The sequence below is a fragment of the Chenopodium quinoa genome, unplaced genomic scaffold, assembly GCF_001683475.1.
Source record: "Chenopodium quinoa cultivar QQ74 unplaced genomic scaffold, ASM168347v1, whole genome shotgun sequence".
Taxonomy (NCBI): Eukaryota; Viridiplantae; Streptophyta; class Magnoliopsida; order Caryophyllales; family Amaranthaceae; genus Chenopodium; species Chenopodium quinoa.
In genome coordinates, this window is record NW_018742461.1 from 2,172,476 (window position 1) to 2,192,331 (window position 19,856).

Consider the following 19,856-nt stretch of genomic DNA (forward strand, 5'->3'; position numbering starts at 1 on the left):
CTAGAAAGACCTGAGTGGTACGTAGTACATACTCCACAACTATTTGTTTCACATCTTTCAAATTCTTCACTTGTGAAGCTTTTCTAAAGGTGTGATGGTGAGAAGAGAAGAGAAGAGAAGAGAAGAGAGGCTTTTACTCCCTTTTGGGGGTTGGATTTATAAGCCCTTTTTGTATATTGAAAGTTTGAAACCTTACTTTATATGGATTTGCATGAGATGAGGATGAGGATGAGGATGAGGATGAGACATTGGATCGTAAAAGATGAAGGAAGAAGATTTTTATCAATAACTACATTGAATAATCACTTTTGATTCATATAGTCGACCCCTCTTATGGGATTAAGTTTTTGATTGATATATTTAATTAATAATGACGTGCATGATAGATAAAGATAAGGTTTGATATGATATTTAAGTTTTAAGTTTCTTTAATATACCCCTTTAAACATACTCCGTAATTTTTTTAATTTTAACGCTATTTAAGATCCTTGACTTAGTTTTGTCAAAAATATAGGTTTAATTTTATTTCAAATCCTTTTTACCACTCAATTAAGGGCTATCTTCATACAAAATGCTAGAAAAGTTATAAGTTCCTAATTACACCCCATTTTAACAAAGTTTCCAACCACTATAAATATTGAATGTTTTAATTTTACTCATTCTGACCAAAACCACTAATTTAAAAAAAAACTTAAAAAGGATATAATTTTACTCTAACTTATTTTCGAAGAAGAAAACGGAGCCTAATTGAACATCCCCATTATGGGTATTGTTTGGTTGACATAGGAATTAAATTCCTATAGGCATTTGTATTTTATTAGAATAAAATCCCATATCAAATTTCCTAGGAAGTAGCTAAACTTGTTTGGTTGATATGTGGCATTTGCAAATCATGAGAATTTTGAGTTACCAAGAGGGCTTGGTAATTGAATTTCCATGTTTTGTGGGAATTACAAATTTGTACTTCCCACATTTCTATTTTTTATGGTCAACCAAACAAACTTCCTATTTCCAAATTCACAGAATTTTCAATTTCCCTAATTTTTTTGTACAATTAAACAATACTATAGTATATGTCTAGACAGAGGTGTCAATTCGATGTCCGGATCGAATTCGGTGAAATTGAGTCGGGTCGGGTTAACATTTAAAATTGAATCGGGTCGAGTTAATTTTTAAAATTGAGTCATGCTACGTTATTGTGTTCATGCGAGCCGAAATTTAAATCGGATATTTTTCGAATCGTATCAGGTTGAATCGGATGTGGTTTTGACTCCCCTATTCTAGTTTCCCTAGTTGGGGGTTATTTGAAATTTTGGAGTGATACAGATATGCACTTTCACTAAACGCTCCACTGTCCCCACTCCCCACCCTTCATTTTCATTTCCCACGTTCATAGTATGAACAATATTACTACACATTACTTGAGACTCAGACATGTTGTTCTTATGCTATTTGTGCTGTTGCAATTATTTTGCTTCGTTTTTTTTGTTTTTCTCTCTCCTAAATCTTTCTCAGATTTCACCCTTATCTTTAATCCTGTACCTATTTTAACCTTCAATTACACTCGTATTTCTAATTTAAGAAGAAACGTCAACTCAACTTGAGTGGAATTTTCCTTTTTTTTTTTTTTCTTTCTGGAAAATATATAAGGTAATGCTTACTTCTGAATTTAATGGCAGATTCTTACTTCACCTGTGAAGCTTTCAGCTTTTCTTTTCTCTCGTGAGTACTTATCTTTCTCTTTTTACTTAATTATTCCTTTTCAATTTCAATTTATTTTAACTATATTTGTAATTTCCCTGATTTTTTTTTTAATTTGTAGTTTCCCAACTGCTGCTTCCTCAATTAGAAAGGGGCAATTTTTTGTCAAAAAAAAAATTAAAAAATAATGAAGGGGGCAATTTTTCACTTTTATATTATGTGGGTATTTTTAAACTTTAAATAATTATGTGGGCGGTTGCTTCATTTTGCGCCTTCTAATTAATGATTTGCAAATGATAATAATAAAAAATTCTTTAAAATTTAGATTTTGCAAAAAAAAGTGGGTAATTAGCTTTATTTTGCACATTATAATTAAGTAGGTAGTTAGCTTCATTTTGCGCTTATTAATTAAGTGGGTTGTTAGCTTCATTTTGCGCCTTTATGTATGGTGATATTGCTACCTTTTTCAATGGATGGAGCTTATATTCAATATCAGTTTTCCTGCAATCTTCATGTCCTTGAATTTCTGTGTTAAGTAAGCTTCCATGTCATTTATAAACCAATTACTTTGTTGTATACTGTGTATAGCTTGAAAAAGTTCATTTCTTGCTTATTTTTTGGGTTTAGTATACTACTCCCTTCGTCCTTTATTGTTTGCACCATTTGCTTTTACATGATCTCCAAAAAAAAAAAAAAACATATTTGACCGTTAATATCTGAAATTGTGTATTTAAGATGGTATTTTGAAAATATATGTCCAAGCAAATCTAACAACATCCAACAAATATCAATTGAATTTCATGGTCAAACTTGATGTACTTTGACTCAGAAAAGGAAATGGTGCAAACAATTAGGGACGGACAAATGGAGTAGGTTACAATGAGAATTTTAATAAAAGTACAAAGTTCATCTTTGTTCAAGGATTCTGCAGGGTTTCAAATGGGGTTTTCTTGTATCATAGAACAGTTTTGAGCATAAAATCACCTGATATTTGCTTTCTACTTTTTGAGTATGTTGTTTACCCTGTCCATATGTTGTTTTCCAGCTTTTGGTGACCCTAACTGCAGAGTTACCTTAGATTCTAGTTTCTTTGGGTATTTGGTTCTTTTGCCAGAAAAGGAATATTATTTTAGATGCTTTATTAACCATTTTCTAATTTTATATGTTCATTTTGTACACACCCAATTTACTTTTCTTATTTAAATTGGGTTTGTAGTGGCTGAAGGAAGAAGGAAGAAGGAAGCTGATTCCTAAGCATGATGATATTGTTATTGTATAATTGAGGCTTATTGAGGGAACTTGCATTTCTGTGAAGGCCTGTTTCATGTCTAATTTCAAGATGAAAGTGCTTCACATTGTGCCATGGTTGGTAGTTCTTTGCAGTATGTTCTTTAAAGGCTACTGTGGGTCAGAGAAAGTGAATATCGGTGCTATATTTACTCTGGGCACGCTCACTGGTAAGGTTTCAAAGATCGCGATGAACGCTGCTGTGGATGATATAAATTCTGATCCCAAGGTACTTGGTGGTCGTACCCTGTCTCTCCAAATTCATGATTCTAATTACAATGGATTTCTCAGCATCATGGGAGGTAAATTCCTACAAACACTTTTTTGTTGTATTTGGAATTTTTGGATTCCTTATCATAAAAGTATGATAGTCTATATGTGCTTCTTATGTTTCTTGCTTTATGCATTTAGGCTTCTTCCTTTGCTATTCTTTATTTAGCCAAAAATATTTAGAGGAAAATGGATGAAAAATGAGGGAGCACCTTGGCTGGGAGGGAATATAAGCCTCCTTTGGGTCCAAAAATTAGAGAACTTATAAGCATATGTTGCAGATTGGTTTTCCTTTATCCGTCTCCACTTGTCCCTTGACTCCCTTCCCTCCAATTTTGTCAAACGAGCATTAAAATGTATGAGAATTTTAACATCTGTTAATTAGTATATATTCATTGATCGCAGCATTGCAGTTCATGGAGACGGATACCGTTGCTATAATTGGCCCTCAGACATCCATTATGGCACATGTGCTTTCTCATCTAGCAAATGAACTGCACATCCCACTATTGTCGTTCTCTGCGCTTGATCCTACATTATCACCTATCCAATATCCCTACTTTTTCCAAACGGCCCCCAGTGATCTGTTTCAGATGTCTGCCATTGCTGAAGTAGTAAACTACTTTCGTTGGACCCAGGTAACAGCTATCTTCACTGATGATGAGCAGAGTCGGAATGGCATCACTGCATTGGGCGACAAGCTTGCAGAGAAGCGTGGAAAGATCTCTTATAAGGCAGTTCTTCCCCCTGATATCAGAGGAAATTTGAGTGTAGTAAAACAGGAACTAGAAAAGGTGAAGAATAAGGAATCCAGAGTGCTTGTTGTGCATACTTTGACTACTTTTGGTCCAATAATTCTCGAGGCAGCTGAGCAGCTTGGCATGTTAGGAGAAGGGTATGTTTGGATAGCTACTTCATGGTTACCTGCCAACTTAGATAGTACTCCAAATCCAAAGCTCTACAAAAACAGTCAGGGGGTAATCACACTTCGGCCCCATACTCCTGACTCGCAAAGGAAAAAGGCATTTATCTCTAGGTGGAACAACTTGAGCAAAGGCTCAACTGGGTTAAATGTATATGGGTTGTATGCCTATGACACTGTTTGGCTAATCGCCCGTGCTATTGATGCATTTCTACGACACGGCAACAATATATCCTTTTCAAATGATCCGGCCTTAACTGCTGTTGGAGGAGGAGATATGAATTTAAGTGCTTTGAGTATCTTTGATGGAGGAAAAGATTTGCTTAAGTTTATACTGGGAACCAATATGACAGGCCTCACTGGCCCAATTTGGTACAATCCTGACAGAGCTTTGGCTAACCCTTCTTATGATGTCATTAACATAGTTGGTAGGCAAATGAGGCAGATTGGATACTGGGCAAACTATTCTGGGTTATCTGTTATAGCACCAGAAACTCTTCGTGAAAGACCGCAGAACCGTTCAGGTGCCAGTCAGAAGCTACGCAGTGTTGTGTGGCCTGGAGGAACTAAGAACCAGCCTCGTGGTTGGGTTTTCCCTCGGGATGGGAGAAAATTGCGAGTTGGGGTTCCTCGTAGAGTCAGCTTTCCTGACTTTGTTTATGTAGACAATCAAACTCATGTTCCTCGTGGATACTGCATCGATGTTTTTGAAGCTGCCATAAAACTGCTGCCATATGCAGTTCCTCATGAGTTCATATTCTTTGGAGATGGGCATCGAAATCCCAGCTATAGTGATCTCGTATCAAGGATCACAACGGGGGTAAGTATATCATTTCATCTTGTCTACCTATGCTTTCTTGGGTTCTAAATATTCTATATTGATAGGTTTTTGTAAAGCACTTAACCCAGGCTTTCTTATGTTCTTCTACTGATTTAAAATACCATATAAAGGGTGTTGATAACTGATATTCAGATGTGATATTATAGGAATTTGATGCTGCTGTGGGAGACATTGCGATTGTGACCAACCGCACAAGAATTGCAGACTTCACTCAGCCATATGCAGATTCAGGGTTGGTTGTAGTAGCCCCAGTAAAAAAGTTGAGCTCTAATGACTGGACATTCTTAAGGCCATTTACACCACTCATGTGGGTGGTGACGGCTGTGTTTTTCCTTGTAGTGGGGGCAGTTATATGGATCCTAGAACATAGATTGAACGATGAATTTCGTGGGCCTCCCAGTAAACAGATTATGACAATTTTATGGTAAGTCATAATTCATGATTGTGCATTAAGAAGATAGATACTAAGTGGTGGTTTGGTTTGTATGAACTATGAAGTATCATTTCCCATGATGTAGCTCCTTTTTCAAAGATTATTTGATTAAATATAGGAAGTAGACTCCACTTATCTTGGGGATTAGTTAAGCAACTTGTTCCATTTAATTTACTTCCCAAGAAGTAAAATGTCTAGAGGTTTTGTCAACCAAGCAATACAAAAAATTTCAACTTCTTATGCAAGTCTATACAGAATATTAGCCAAACAACCACTTACATTTCTGAATTGTACGTTTCTGTATATGATTTCTCACTCATAATTTTCTTCTCAAATTGTCAGGTTTAGTTTCTCAACCCTGTTTTTTGCCCACAGTAAGTCTATTCTGATCAATCTTTCTGAATATCAGTTCTGGATATGTTTTTGGTTTAATTTACTGATCTTTATTGAAATATTCTGAACTTTTAGGAGAAAACACTGTGAGCACACTTGGTCGAGTGGTTCTTGTCATATGGTTGTTTGTGGTTTTGATCATTCAGTCAAGCTATACAGCTAGTTTGACTTCTTTCCTGACCGTCCAACAGCTAACATCTTCAATAAAAGGAATCGACTCATTGATTACTAGCACTGCACCTATAGGTTTCCAAGTAGGCTCTTATGCAGAAAACTATCTTCATGAGGAACTTAATATCCCTAAATCAAGGCTTAAGCCTCTAAACTCCCCACAAGAGTATGCTGATGCTCTCAAAGCAGGAAGAGTTGCTGCTGTGGTTGATGAACAGCCGTATGTTGATCTTTTTCTTTCAAACTACTGCCAATTTGCAGTTGCAGGCCAGGAATTCACCAAGAGTGGTTGGGGATTTGTGAGTATCACTAACTATGAGCTATAAGTAATTAGTTGTGTTTCTTACATTAGTAATTACAACAGAATCTTTTTAGCTAACAATTCTAGGAATCATCAGGCTTCACCTGTTGCAATATCATTTTGCATCTACTTTAAAAAAAAGAAAAAAATAAGAAAGGAGATGAATTTCAAAAACAAACCTATACTTTTCCGTATATACTGAAAAGTGTTCCTAAGTAAACCCATACACTTAGTGGCTTAACCATTGAATTATGTCATATTATGTATATGTCTTTTATTGCAAACTAAAAATGACAGCATAATAAACCAAAATTAATCAGATTCTTTTAATTGAAGCTGGTGTTCTGTTGTTGCCTTACAGTTCTTTGCTTTGATTACTTAGTTTGACACACACTGAGTCTATCTGTTTCTCAGGCTTTTAAGAGAGATTCTCCATTAGCTCTCGACATGTCAACAGCCATCCTCCAGCTATCAGAGAATGGCAGCCTGCAAAATATTACTGAGCGTAATCTTAAGCAAAAGCATGCTTGTCCATCAAATGTTGTAAACGATTCTGAACAGCTTAGGCTGGAAAACTTCGTCGGCTTATTTCTGATATGTGGCGTTGCTTGTATCCTCGCTCTTATCATATACTTCTCCATAATGCTCTACCAGTTCCACCAGCATCATTTGCCTCAACACACGGAACCTTCAACCCAGAGCAGCTCTCGGTCTGCACGAATCAAGACATTCTTGTCATTTGCTGACAAGAAGGAAGACCTGTCACAGAGAAAGTTGAAAAGGAAACGTATATCTGCATCCATGCCAACTCATGGTAGTGAGCCGGTGGAGATTGAATCCGGGGGAAAATCATCTAAAAGTGAAGATTTTAGAAGTTATCGTGACAACAATAGTAACAGCAATATTTGGAATTGATGAGAGGATCAAAGCTGATCCCAATTTCTTGTAATTATGTCCAAATATATATTAACTTTCCCTTAAACCTTTTGAAAATATATCATGTAGAAATCATTGAATGTATACAGGTTAGCTTGGTTAGTAGTAATACCATGGCAATGAGCTATTAGTGTTATAGAGAAAGACTGGAAGAACAGTTTTATCTTATAGTTCAAAATCTCCCCTTTGTATGTTCATATCATTTGGAGTAATGAACATATTTGTGTTTACTATAGTGACATAAATGAATAGAAATTTTCAATTCAGCAAATACAATTGCTTAATTATCTTATTTAACCATTCAATTGACATTATTTTCAAGGACATTCTAAGTTTAGGTAATGGGTTCATCTGTTGTATGAATCTTGAATCATCAAATTTTTATATTTAAAATTAAAATTGTCTCATAAATCCATTTAGATAACATATCATGACAAGAATGGGTAATGAAAGGGTGTGTTATTGATGAAATTTCTTGAAGAACATGCGGTAAAAAAAAAGTGAAGGTAAAAAGGTTTACAAACTAAATCAAGGTCCATAATTTTCAGTCCAAGAATATTACGGAGTACCACTGTACCAGTATTGTTTAATCTGTTTTGTTTAAAAAAGGGGTTTATTAAATGGATGAGTACATGAAATTGATTTATTTCAATCTGTTTTTTTGCTTGTTTTCTCCACCTTTTTCTCCATTTCTTGACCACCACCTTCACCTTCACCTCCACTCGCAATCTCTGCAATAATGGCAATCTGTGCTCAATCTCCATTGAAACCCATCAATCTCTCTCCTCATCTCAACCACCCCACCATTCACAAATCCCCATTCACCTGCAACTTTTCTCTCTCCTCCAAACCCACCCCAACTCTCTCCACTGAACCCACCCCTACCCTCACCTCCGTCACCACCTTCGCCCCTGCCACCGTCGCTAACCTCGGCCCTGGTTTCGACTTCCTCGGTTGCGCCGTCGATGGCCTCGGCGACTTCGTTTCTCTCTCCGTTGACCCTTCTGTTCACCCCGGTCAACTCTCAATCTCCTCCATTTCCGGCAACGCTTCTTCCAAACTCTCCAAAGACCCCCTTCTCAACTGCGCTGGTATCTCCGCTCTTGCCGCCATGAAACTCCTCAACATTCGCTCAGTTGGCCTTTCTCTCTCTCTCCAAAAAGGGCTTCCTCTCGGCTCCGGGCTCGGCTCGTCGGCGGCTTCAGCAGCCGCCGCCGCCGTCGCCGTCAACTCCCTCTTCGGCTCACCTCTTACCCACCTCGAGCTTGTCCACGCTGGACTTGAGTCGGAATCTAAGGTTTCCGGGTATCACGCCGACAACATTGCGCCGGCGATCATGGGGGGTTTCATCTTAATCAGGAGTTACGAGCCGTTAGATTTGGTGAAACTGGAGTTTCCTGAGGTTAATGATTTGTACTTTGTATTGGTTAGTCCGGAGTTTGAAGCTCCCACGAAGAAGATGAGAGCGGCATTGCCGAAAGAGATTGGGATGCCGCACCACGTGTGGAACTCTAGCCAGGCGGCTGCGCTGGTGGCGGCAGTGTTGAAGGGTGACGTGGCGGGATTAGGGAAGGCAATGTCGTCGGATAAGGTGGTGGAGCCGACACGGGCGCCGTTGATTCCTGGGATGGTGGCGGTGAAGAAGGCGGCGATTGAAGGGGGAGCGTTCGGGTGTACGATTAGCGGGGCCGGGCCTACAGCCGTGGCGATTACGGATAAAGAGGAGAAGGGGAGAGAGATTGGGGAAAGAATGGTGGAAGCATTTTGGAAGGAAGGAGGATTGAAAGCTGCTGCTGTTGTTCAGAAGCTTGATAGGGTGGGTGCTAGAGTTGTTAGCAGTGTTCCCAGATGAATGTTGTTTTTTGGGGTATGTTTTTTCAAAGCTTTTGTATTTTTTGATCAGTTTTGAATGATTTGTACTTCGTTTGAGATTATTTAGGGAAAGGAAATAAATCGTATTTGCTGAGTTGAATTAGAATCTGATGAGCTTTGAGCTCTTCCTCATATCATTGTAGCTGATTTTTTGTATTTTCTCTAATGATAATGATGATTTCAAGTTTTATTAAAGTTTTGATGGTTCAGTATGTTACCTTGAAACAAATTGTAATGGGAGTTGATCTTCGTCGTTGATTATGATCTTGTTCATGGAACTTGATGACTGAGTTTGGTCTTTGTGATCTGAACTCTGAACATCATTATAGATTTATAGCGCGAAAGGATCTGGTGAAACTAGAAATGACACTTTAGGTTGGAGGGGGAAGGGTTGAAGGACTTCAGAACTAATATAGGTCTTGTACGAGGATTTGGTTGCTGCGACTGGTTGTCTCATTATGAGAATAGAAGAATTTGTAGTCAAACCTTACTGTTTACCACCCATACTTCATTCCTTTGGGTGAAATGTTTGGAAGAGAGGGTGCAATAGTATGCAGCTAGGAACGTATTGGTGGTAATGCTATGTACTTTATTCCAAGCATGCCAGCACCATTGAATCCAGATTTAATGAATTCTTGCTTTTAATGTGCTGGTTGAGTTGTGTTGTCTTAGGATCTTTGAGGGCAGATGGAAGTAGAGGAGCTCTCCTGAAACGTGTACAATCCTAACAAAACCTCTAGAAGCTGTGGGTTCCGTAGTATTTGTCTTCCTTTCTTTTCTCGATTCTTGACAAAATGTCAAATTATAAAATATTGTGGTCAGCTGTGACTTAGAGTCTTCCATCTTCAATAATGAGTGAATAGTTGTAGGAATAGTTCCCACGGAGCATATTCCCGTCTTGTTGGCTGAATTAGTTTGAGATGACTGCACTAAGCTGAAGGAATAAGAAAATGAACGATAAAATTGCATGGTTCTTATTATTTACTACTGCAGTTAGTATACTGCAGAGACACCTCAATTATAATATGATAATCTTGCTTTTACCAGCATAGATGCTTGATGAATTACACCCATTTAGACAATCTAATGCTTGTGTGATGGAGCAGACACTGTATGGAGCTGGGAGAAGATATTTTGTGAGAATATACTTCTGCTGCTCTATTATTGCTGCTATCTGTTTGTTGTCTGTTACTAATTGGTTATCTTTATCTTATTTTATTTTTTGGCAAATAAATGGAGAGAACCTTGGGGCACCTGCCATCAAAATGACTCTTGGCTCATACATTTGCTGTTTCACTTGTTACTAATAAGATAATATACTATAGCATATCTTTAATACACTGCTATAATTCTTCCTTGTCTTATTTGCTTAGATTTGCTATATTCTTCTATGGGTGTAAACTTAAAAGTGTCCTTTAACAATTATTTCACTTACACAAATTATTAATATAAAACATTTACTTGAAACCGTCGCCACTGTACTAAATGTTACCTGTTATCATGGACCGGTTGAGCTTCATTAAGAAGTCCTTTTCAGATTATTGATTGAGAATCATTCAGTGTACTTCTGGATGGAATTTAGGTTAATGTTGGAAAAATGGATGGTGGGCGATGGAGAACAAAAGCACAGGCGTAAAAGAATGACCCAGATTCTTTAATAGACCACCTTTTCTGCTCATTGTGGAGAGTTCCTTTTCGTGTAGTCTATCCCACTACCAAAAGTTCCTTTAATTTTTTGTCATGTTTATGCTATAAAATATGCATGTTTTTTTTTAATTAATTATTGAATAAAGTTGCTAGTTGTAGAAATGGAACTCTGCTTATAAACTTGGTTATAGGAGCAGCAGTCATGCTGTTGTGTGCTTGTGCTTATTATCATGTTCAAGCATTTGTGAGATACTTGCCACTGACCAAGTAATCTATTTGCTCTTTAGTTCTTGTTAGTGCCAGATACAAAGCTGTTATATAAGAAGATATATAATGATAGTGGAAAGAACACATGTTCCACTTCCTGTTAATCAGTGTCCTTGTTAGGATTTGTTATGGTTTATACTTTTGCATTGCACTTGTTCATGTCCATTGGCCATAACTATTCAAACACTGTCAGTTGTTTATGGAGCTTTGTCTCAAGAAGTTTAATCTCCTAGCAGGCTGGCACAGTGCAGAAATGACACGCTAAATATATTGCTAATAAAAAAGAGGAAGAGGTCAATAATTATTATATACCAATTTTTTTATGCTAGTATGTTCAGTGAAATGAAGGTTTTATAATCTTCATAGTGTCTTTTCATGTATGTTTGATTTCTTCTTAAATGAACTAGATGCTTACTAGTTACAACTTCATTGCATGTAATTTGTTTAGCGTTGGTGTTTTACTTTGAATGCAGTTTACTTATTCCCTGTAGTTTTGTGGTCTGATTTCTAGTTTACACTTTCTGCCTTAACATGTGTGTGAAACTGTATACCATTTTGAGAAAGGAGATTAATATTCTACTTAGACAATTGTTTCATATTTCTAATGATTGCATTTTATGAAGTCTTGGGAAGACTATGACATGAGTACATTGCCAAGTCTTTATATTGTCACTTGCTGAGATGTAGTTATTTAGTGTATTTACAATAGAAATAATTTTGGATGGTGGGCCTTAAATAGATATTTAGTTGAGCTGCAAAATGCTTTATAAGCTCATGGTTACCTAGTCTCTCTAAAGAATCAAGAGAGGAAAAAGTTTTTTTTTTAATTTATTTTTTGAGGGGGCAGGAAGGAAAGTTAAAATTTCTGTCTTGTTATTGGTTGACAGCAACTTGCTACGTATCGCTATTACTATAAAAGCTTTGCAGACCTAGAGGCTCAGACTTAACCTCTGAGAGATTAAACCCTTTATATGCACACCCTTGTACACTTTACAAACCCCTCCCCTCTCTCTTGAAAAGATTACAGAGAACAGGAAAAGAAAGAAAAGTCATGGTTGTTAGTCTAAGACTTCTTTCTGCAGTTAACACATCAGTGTCTGCCAATAATGCGGGACTAACTTCGACCCAATCAGACTATGTCGTCATCTTGGCTGCTCTCTTTTGTGCTCTTATCTGTGCAGTTGGCCTTGCAATGGCAGCACGCTGTGTGTGTCTTTACCGCCCTTTCAATCTTTTCACAACAGCTCCAGTCTTTCATACTTCAGCACCTCCTCCGTCAGGTCTCAGTAAGAAGACCCTCCAGTTACTGCCTACAACGAAGTATCTTTGTGAAGCAGATGATAGTAATAAACAGGATGACTGTGCCATCTGCTTGACAGAGTTTTCTGATGGAGAAATGATGAGGGTTCTTCCACGATGTGGCCATGTATTTCATATAACCTGCATTGATAAATGGCTTGGGTCCCACTCATCGTGTCCATCTTGTAGACAATTAGTTCTGGTAGCTGGTAAATGTCATCACTGTGGAGGATTTTCTGCCCATCAAGGCTTCCATGGCACTGCCAATGAGGTGCATACGAGAGAGACTGACGTGATGCGCAGGCAAGAGCCTCAAGACTATATGCTTACATATTTACCATAATAACAACAGGAAGTGATGTGTATTTTTTTATTGTTTCGTTATAATTACCTACTTTCATTTGATTGGAGCGGGCGTGCCATACATGTCAAATTGCTAAATCTAATGGAAAAGAAGTATAGGAATCCATTCAAGTGCATTTGATTATGACATTCTTCTAGCATTGTCAGTTATGGTATTATGTGAAGTTTGGGATTTTGCATCTTGCTACATACGTATGTGCCATGAGTTTGGGGATCATATCAAGCTGCAAGGTCGCCTTTGCTTTGGTCTAGTGAGACAAATTTACTACGTAGTGTTTGGCAGAGAAATACTTCATTCATCAGCAATTCAGTATCACTGAACCTTTGGTGCTCTTATACTGTTGTACACTTGTACTTGTCCAAGACCCTGATTCTCAGCCAAGATGCCCCCCTCGCCCCAGGGAAGTTAGTCACAAAAATGCTTAAAAAGCACTGTTATGAATTATGATGTAACAAATATGAAAGACCAGAACTGTCGTGAAAACACCAATGGTGGATGACTTGCTTGAGTTTCCTGTATACAATACTGGTAGTAACGAAAGTCCAATGGTTCATGACAGAGGAGCCAAGTTCCAGGTACTTGGGCATAATTCACATTGTCTATTCTTTGGCATTATAGAGCTCTTTGCTGTCTAAGAGATACGCCATTAGCATTAGTGAAACTGTGAAAGCAGCTTTTTATGTACAACTTGCTGCAGAACACTTGTATACACTATACTGTGGTTTTTAATATTAATCGAAATTATGTGCACCACTAAATTTGTTATGATTTTTAGATATTTTAAGTTCATGAAATCATGAGATTAATGCTGTTATTTAAAATTCAAGATGCTTGCAAGTAATATGGTGCCTTAATAATCTCTTGTTCTGATAAGCATTCTTAGCCTTTTTTTTTTTTTTTTTTAATAAAGATTAGAGTATACGGTATATACCTATTTTAGTGGAAGCTCCATAATCTTAAAAGCTCTTGTATCAAATCCTAATTATTCTAATCTCCCTTGCTCACTCTAGCAGATGCCTTAGTTTTAACTTCTCTTTCATTTAATTTGAGTGTATGTGGTAGTCTACTGTCTACGAACACTTCCACTAGAAAGTTGACACAGGGAGGGAGAGTCAACTAGTCAAGAAGGGAAAACTTTCGCTTAAATGACGCCATTATTAGCTGACTAGGAGAATTTAGAATTTTTTGCTACTCGTATATTAATTGTGCATAAGGTTTGACCCCACTTTTTCAAGTTTTCAACTAATATAAAACTAACAACTCAAAGTGTATGTTGGGACTTGGATGATAGAATTTCAAAAGTCTCATTCATAGAATTATTTGCATAAGTTAGTGGCTTTGGTCTTGAGATAACTGCTTGGAGCTACTAGATGATCGGTTTAACTAAAACCTTTAACGAAACATACGAACTCAAACAAATGCAAGTCCAATGCAAAAAGAGTCTTCAATCTTCAGAATGAAACTCAAAACTTTGAATAAAAATTCATATAATTTTGCTCTTTTTCTTTGATGTTAGCTTTATATATTAAGTTCATGTCAGTGAGTGTTTGTAAAGTCTGAAGGTTTTTTTTTTTTTTTTTTTTTTTTTTTGAAACTGGGACAAGTGTACAAAAGAGAAAATTAAGCCCTCTCTATATATCCTTTTTGTGGAGTTTGCTTCATACATCCTCCCTCATATCAGGAAGGGAAATAGAGTCTTAAGTTTATGTCAATGTAGACAAATTTGTATTAATAATTCTAGTTGTGTCATAGTTCATGTCAAATATTGTAAGAGAGAATAATTTTAACAGCGTCCGACAAGTAGGGCAATAGAGGATCAAGAGGTATAAAAACATTTACCCTCTCTAGTGTTTATGGGGTGTTATAAACTGTGATGATTTTTGGATGAACAAACGGAACTAAGAAGTGGAAAAACTCAAGCTCGTGAATGTGACCACCATTACTGGAAATAATTTACTGTCTGAAATTTGGTAATTAAACAGCCAAGTTTTAAGAAACACTGTGATCAAAAGAGCTGCAACAAAACTATTTACTTGGACTGACCAATAATATCCAGAGTTGGGAATACTATCCTTTCCCTTAGCAACCCTATAAAAACTGCACTGCAAATCAATCCTTGTCTTCGGAAGGGTGTCTTGCGCCAAGAGCAAAGAACTCGGTGATTACCTCCAGGGGCATGCCCTTTGTTTCAGGAACCTTTACAAAGATGAAAACCCATGCAATAAAACTAACAACGGCATAGAAGCCAAAGACGCCAGCTAGTCCAAAAGCATTAAGCATGATAGGAAGGGTGTCGGTAACTATGATATCACCAATCCAAAAGGTAAGTGCACAAATAGCAATGCAGAGACCGCGAATTTTGGTAGGGAAAATTTCTGCACACATGATATTTGGGATAGGGCCAAATCCCATAACAAAGAAGCAGAAGTAGAGAACTACGGAGATGGTAGATATCACAGCATGCACAGTGGTACCCATCTTTATCAGATTTCCGAGTATCAGGACGACTAGCGATAGGAATAAAACAGGAATTGTGGTCAGCAGCAAAGTCCTGCCAAGAAACATAAATTAACATGTCACAAAAGGAAAGGAAAGGCTTACATAAAAATTTGAGGTATAACTTTGACTTAAGCTCACTTACAGTCTTTTTGATGCATCATGCAATTACAGAAATGACTGAAATATACTTGAAACACAATTAAAAAAAAAAAAAAAAAAACATCCAAATATAGCATATGGCAATATGCTAACAACATTTTTTATACAAAAAATTATGAAAAGAATACTAGAAGAATCAAGGTTAAACTAAATGGACTCTAATTCCTTAGGCTTTGCTTTCTGTGGCTTGAAGCCTGGCTCAGGCTCAATTAAAGCCTCCTCTAAACAAAAATGAGCAGGGACAAGCAATCACAAAATTAGCTTTTACTGAAACAAAAGGCCATTGGGTGGTGAAAGTCAAATTTTACCTCCTTCCAGAAATATCCATAAGCCTCATTGCAACAGCTATGGCAGGCAGCATTAGAAGAGTGGTGAGTGCACTGATGAGCAATGACGCAGAGGAAGAACCGATACCCATGTGCGAAAGAAGATCACCAACCCCAGCCTGCTCTAATATTTGAGGAGTGTAATACAGGACCCCATTTATCCCAGAGAACTGCACCAAGAAAAATATAAACCATGTGAGAATCACAAGGCCAGATTACAATTCACAAGAAAAATAGAAAATGCTCATACGAATTTCAGACAATACTGAACATTAATTGAAATTGGTAACAGCCTACTCATGAAAAGCTTTCATTTCTAAAAACTAGGAAATGAGAATGGACAGATGTGTGTCCGCTAAATTTGCATGGAAATAAATTCATTTGTGGTAAATTTAGAATATAGCACCCAAATCATATGATCCCAGGGGAATGTTTAAAACTGCGAAGGTGTTGATTTGAAACAGTAACTAATGCTATTGAGTCAAATATCTATACACAAAAAGGCCTCAAAGGGAAACTAAAATTCTCTACAAAGTGTTTTTGCACATAAATTCAGACATTATATCATTATATGATTCAATAGAAACCACTTTTGGTTTGCTGGCAATTTGTAACTTAATCAGACAATCACAGTCCATCATGTCCAAGATGTCGCTGATTCCCAAAGTCAAACAAATCAATTAATGTCATGTATCAGCAACAGCTATAAGAGAAAGGAATTATAAGAGGCTAAGAGGATGAAGGTAGGCAAGAGTCGAAAAGGAAAAACAAAAAATTGAAAAACAACCCCTGCTCTAGCACCACATGCTTTCTAGAAGGAATAGCTCTTTTTACCTGCTGAAGAAGTTGAAGTCCAACACCAACAACTAATGCACGCCTGACACCAGGTTCTAACAGGTCTCTCCAACTAGGTCCTTTTCCAGCAGTCTGAGAAGGGTGAACCATAGCTGGTCCATTTGCACGGTGCTCTATGAACTCCCTCGAATAAAGGGCTGGTTGACTCACTAGTGCAGCCGCCTTAACATAGTCGGTATCACCAGTAACATCACCGCCAGGAAGAGATAACAAAAATCCTCGTTTAGATCCTGCATCACCCTCTTGGTGTAAATAAAGTCTTTTGAATCCTCCTTCCTTCTTCCCATCTGGACCTTCTCTCTCACTCCATTTCCAAGCCAGCTGCCAACCACCACCAATACCACTAGCTTCACTTCCTTGTATTAAACTACTAGGCTTCATGCTGAACATGCTGCCCGAAGCAGGAGCAACCATGGCTTTATCTGTACCTGAAGTCTGATGAGATATAAGTGGACTTCGTAGGTCTTCATCCTCTTCAGCATAATCTTCATCGTCATGAGCATAATCATCATCATCCCCAGGAATATTTTCTTCATCCCACTCTTCATTTCTAGGATCTTTCCCTCCTATACTAAACATACTACCAAAATTTGGGAAGATGATACTTCGCATGCTTCCTTGTTCTGGAAGCTTCTCATGTACGCTACCAAAAAGTGTGACAAGAGGGTCTACAAAGGAACTGCCAGGATTCTGAATGCTTCCCTGGCGAGATGCAAGGCCCAGCATACTCTGGCCAGTGACGGGTCTGGCAACCCAGGATCGGCCTACTTCAGACCCATATAACTTAATCTGATCTTTGACAACCATAGGATCTTGGTCCTCAGTGTTTTCAGCATCTGGCTCAATTAAGTATTCTTCTATTGATGTGTCACCTCCAACTCCAAGCCCCTCAACAAGTAGAGCCATTTCAGCTGTTCATCCAAAAAAAAAAATATGTAACTGATATAACATTGCTTTAGCTTCCAATCTCCAATCAACAATTATACTTCCTTTACTTAAGTTTGACCATTATCTCCTTTGGTCTGTCTAACATTGATTATCATACATATTCATTGTCACTCGGCGAATAATACTTAGCTTCACTGAACTCTCAATTGTTGGTTTATTTGATCTCTTGCTAGCAAGCTTGTCTATTTTAACCAGAAAGTCTTCATTATTATTAATCAAAGTAAAAAAAAAAAAAAAAAAAAAAAAGGAGTAAGTGTCATGTCCAGTAAAAATGTAGATAATTTTGACAACCGGCTTATGTTTACAAGCAAAGTTCAAATGTAACTATGGAAGTAGCAGAAGACTAACCAGAGACATCTTCCCTGCCCCGCAATTGTTGAAGAACCATTTTGGCCTCAATCATTTTTCCTTTACTAACAAGCCATCGAGGAGACTCAGGTAAGAAGAATACAGTTAATACAAAATAAATCAGGGATGGAACAAAAAGAATCCCAAGCATCAATCTCCAGCTAGGTTTTTCCATTAATGACATCCCAAAAACCATACAGTACGCAACAAACATTCCACCAGAACCAGTAAACTGAGGAAGTGTATTCAATGTACCCCTTATTTCAGTTGGGGCTGTTTCTGATATATAAAGAGGAACAAGAGTAACAGCCAAACCACTTCCGAAACCATCCAATAGCCGACCCAAGAGTAGAACATAAACATTGGGAGACCACAACATTATCAAGGCACTAACAAAGAAGCATACAGAGGAAATAATCATCATAGGGCGACGCCCAATACGATCTGAAATCGGCCCAGAGCATGTTGTGATAATAGTGGCACCAATTAATGACATAGCCACAATTAAGCCTTCCAAAGTTGGTGCACTCTCCAATTCGAATTCTTTCTTAATATATAACACAGCCCCTGGAATAAAACAAAGATAAAAACCCCACCAAAATTCTTAGTAAGTCTGAATGCTGAAACCCAGAGATCATGATCCTAAAATTACTAACAAATCAATGTAAACGAATTCCTCAAAAACATAATGCATATATGAACAATCATGTACTCCCTCCATTCTTTAAAGTTCTTCCTACTTCCGTTTTCATCCATTAAAGTAACCACCACAAAGATCATTAATGAAAAAAGACAGTAATTTTCTTTTTATCATCATTCTTTCTCCAATTTTCCCCATTTCATCTCTTTGCAAGGGTTTTCCCATGTTTTTACCAATAATGTAAAATTGGCCAAAAATCCAACTTTATAGTTTACACATAATCTTAATTAGGCAAATTCGAGGAGCATAAAAATAAACAATTAAACTACTGAAAAATCAATAATGGAAAGAATTAAGAATTGATGAGCATATTACCAGCAATAGTAGCATTGTCCCATCCTTGCAACAAATTCCCAACTGTTGCAGCGATTGCAACTAATACTGCCCCACTCATTTTTACCTCAAATTAATCTACTTCTTCAATAATCTGTCAGAAAACCCACGATTAAAAAAACTCAATTAACATCAGTTAATTCTTAAATTACATAATGAAATTTAAATAAAAAAAATATTGACACATGCAAAATACAGCAAACCCCAATTAATTAAGAATGGGAAAAAATCAAAGAAAAACAAAAAAACCCATGCAAGAAACAGGAAAATAGACGGACCCAGATGAGAAAATAGCCAATTTTCATGAAATTTTTGTTATACTTCAAGTTAGAAACAGAATGGTTCAGAATTTCAGATAATTCTAATTACTGTTAATCATATGAAAGAGATAAAATTTGAAATCTGAACAAAACAAAAATACAACTTTCAAGAAAATTTTGCTACTTAACTTCCAGAAAAATCGAAACTTTTTCGGTGAGGATGAAATTAAATTTTTTTTTAAAAAAAAGAAGTATCTTAGAGAATTCTAACCATTGATGAACTGCAATTTGGCCAACAAAGTATTGGCTAGTAAAAAAAAAATTAGTTTATAACTTATAGTACTGTACTAACAAAATCTGAAGAATATAATTGAAAAAAACAAAATAACAAAAACCCAAGATAATTAAAAAAACAAAAATGGTAAAATAAAAATGTTGCAAAAACTGAGGTCATCACCATGCCCTTTGGCAACCGACTGATTGTGGAGTGAATTGACAGATGCCTTGCTGTTGTTGGTTTAACACACCTAAGCTTAGCTCTTGTGTTTTCTCTCTAGTGTGACTCTCTCTGGAAGCAGAGTGATTGACGCAGTTTTTGTTGAGGTTCTAAAATATACTACTCAATTCATCATAGTATTCTATTCGGTTTTGATGATATTATTGTAGGAATATTGGAATATGGTATGATGATGTTGTGCTTACTCTTGGCGCTATTCATTCTTTT

General features: G+C 37.0%; 4 protein-coding genes across 6 annotated transcripts; 3 read left to right on the top strand and 1 right to left on the bottom strand.

Annotated features, from left to right (window-relative positions):
• Positions 1-1,410: 1,410 nt before the first annotated feature.
• Positions 1,411-7,452, top strand: LOC110718669 (glutamate receptor 3.2-like). Of its 2 annotated transcripts, none has more exons than XM_021897550.1 (7): positions 1,411-1,722; positions 2,918-3,290; positions 3,664-5,000; positions 5,168-5,445; positions 5,797-5,828; positions 5,923-6,317; positions 6,734-7,452. In XM_021897550.1, the coding sequence occupies exons 2-7, from the start codon at positions 3,026-3,028 to the stop codon at positions 7,232-7,234; spliced, it is 2,808 nt and encodes a 935-aa protein (XP_021753242.1). In that variant the 5' UTR covers positions 1,411-1,722; positions 2,918-3,025; the 3' UTR covers positions 7,235-7,452. The 2 variants fall into 2 exon arrangements, with proteins under 2 accessions (XP_021753242.1, XP_021753243.1); XM_021897551.1 differs by lacking the exon at positions 1,411-1,722 and adding an exon at positions 2,026-2,236.
• A 265-nt stretch (positions 7,453-7,717) lies between these two features.
• Positions 7,718-9,322, top strand: LOC110718670 (homoserine kinase-like). Its single transcript, XM_021897553.1, has one exon. It carries the CDS (start codon positions 7,995-7,997, stop codon positions 9,105-9,107), a length of 1,113 nt encoding a protein of 370 aa, XP_021753245.1. The 5' UTR covers positions 7,718-7,994; the 3' UTR covers positions 9,108-9,322.
• A 1,160-nt stretch (positions 9,323-10,482) lies between these two features.
• LOC110718672 (RING-H2 finger protein ATL80-like) lies at positions 10,483-14,308 on the top strand. Its single transcript, XM_021897556.1, has one exon. It carries the CDS (start codon positions 12,093-12,095, stop codon positions 12,681-12,683), a length of 591 nt encoding a protein of 196 aa, XP_021753248.1. The 5' UTR covers positions 10,483-12,092; the 3' UTR covers positions 12,684-14,308.
• Positions 14,309-14,603: 295 nt separating this feature from the next.
• Positions 14,604-19,856, bottom strand: LOC110718671 (monosaccharide-sensing protein 2-like). Of its 2 annotated transcripts, none has more exons than XM_021897554.1 (6): positions 19,590-19,856; positions 18,855-18,966; positions 17,840-18,406; positions 16,523-17,454; positions 15,671-15,858; positions 14,604-15,255 (listed from the first exon to the last, which is right to left on the bottom strand). In XM_021897554.1, exons 2-6 carry the CDS (start codon positions 18,931-18,933, stop codon positions 14,814-14,816), a joined length of 2,208 nt encoding a protein of 735 aa, XP_021753246.1. In that variant the 5' UTR covers positions 18,934-18,966; positions 19,590-19,856; the 3' UTR covers positions 14,604-14,813. The 2 variants fall into 2 exon arrangements, with proteins under 2 accessions (XP_021753246.1, XP_021753247.1); XM_021897555.1 differs by lacking the exon at positions 19,590-19,856 and adding an exon at positions 19,404-19,473.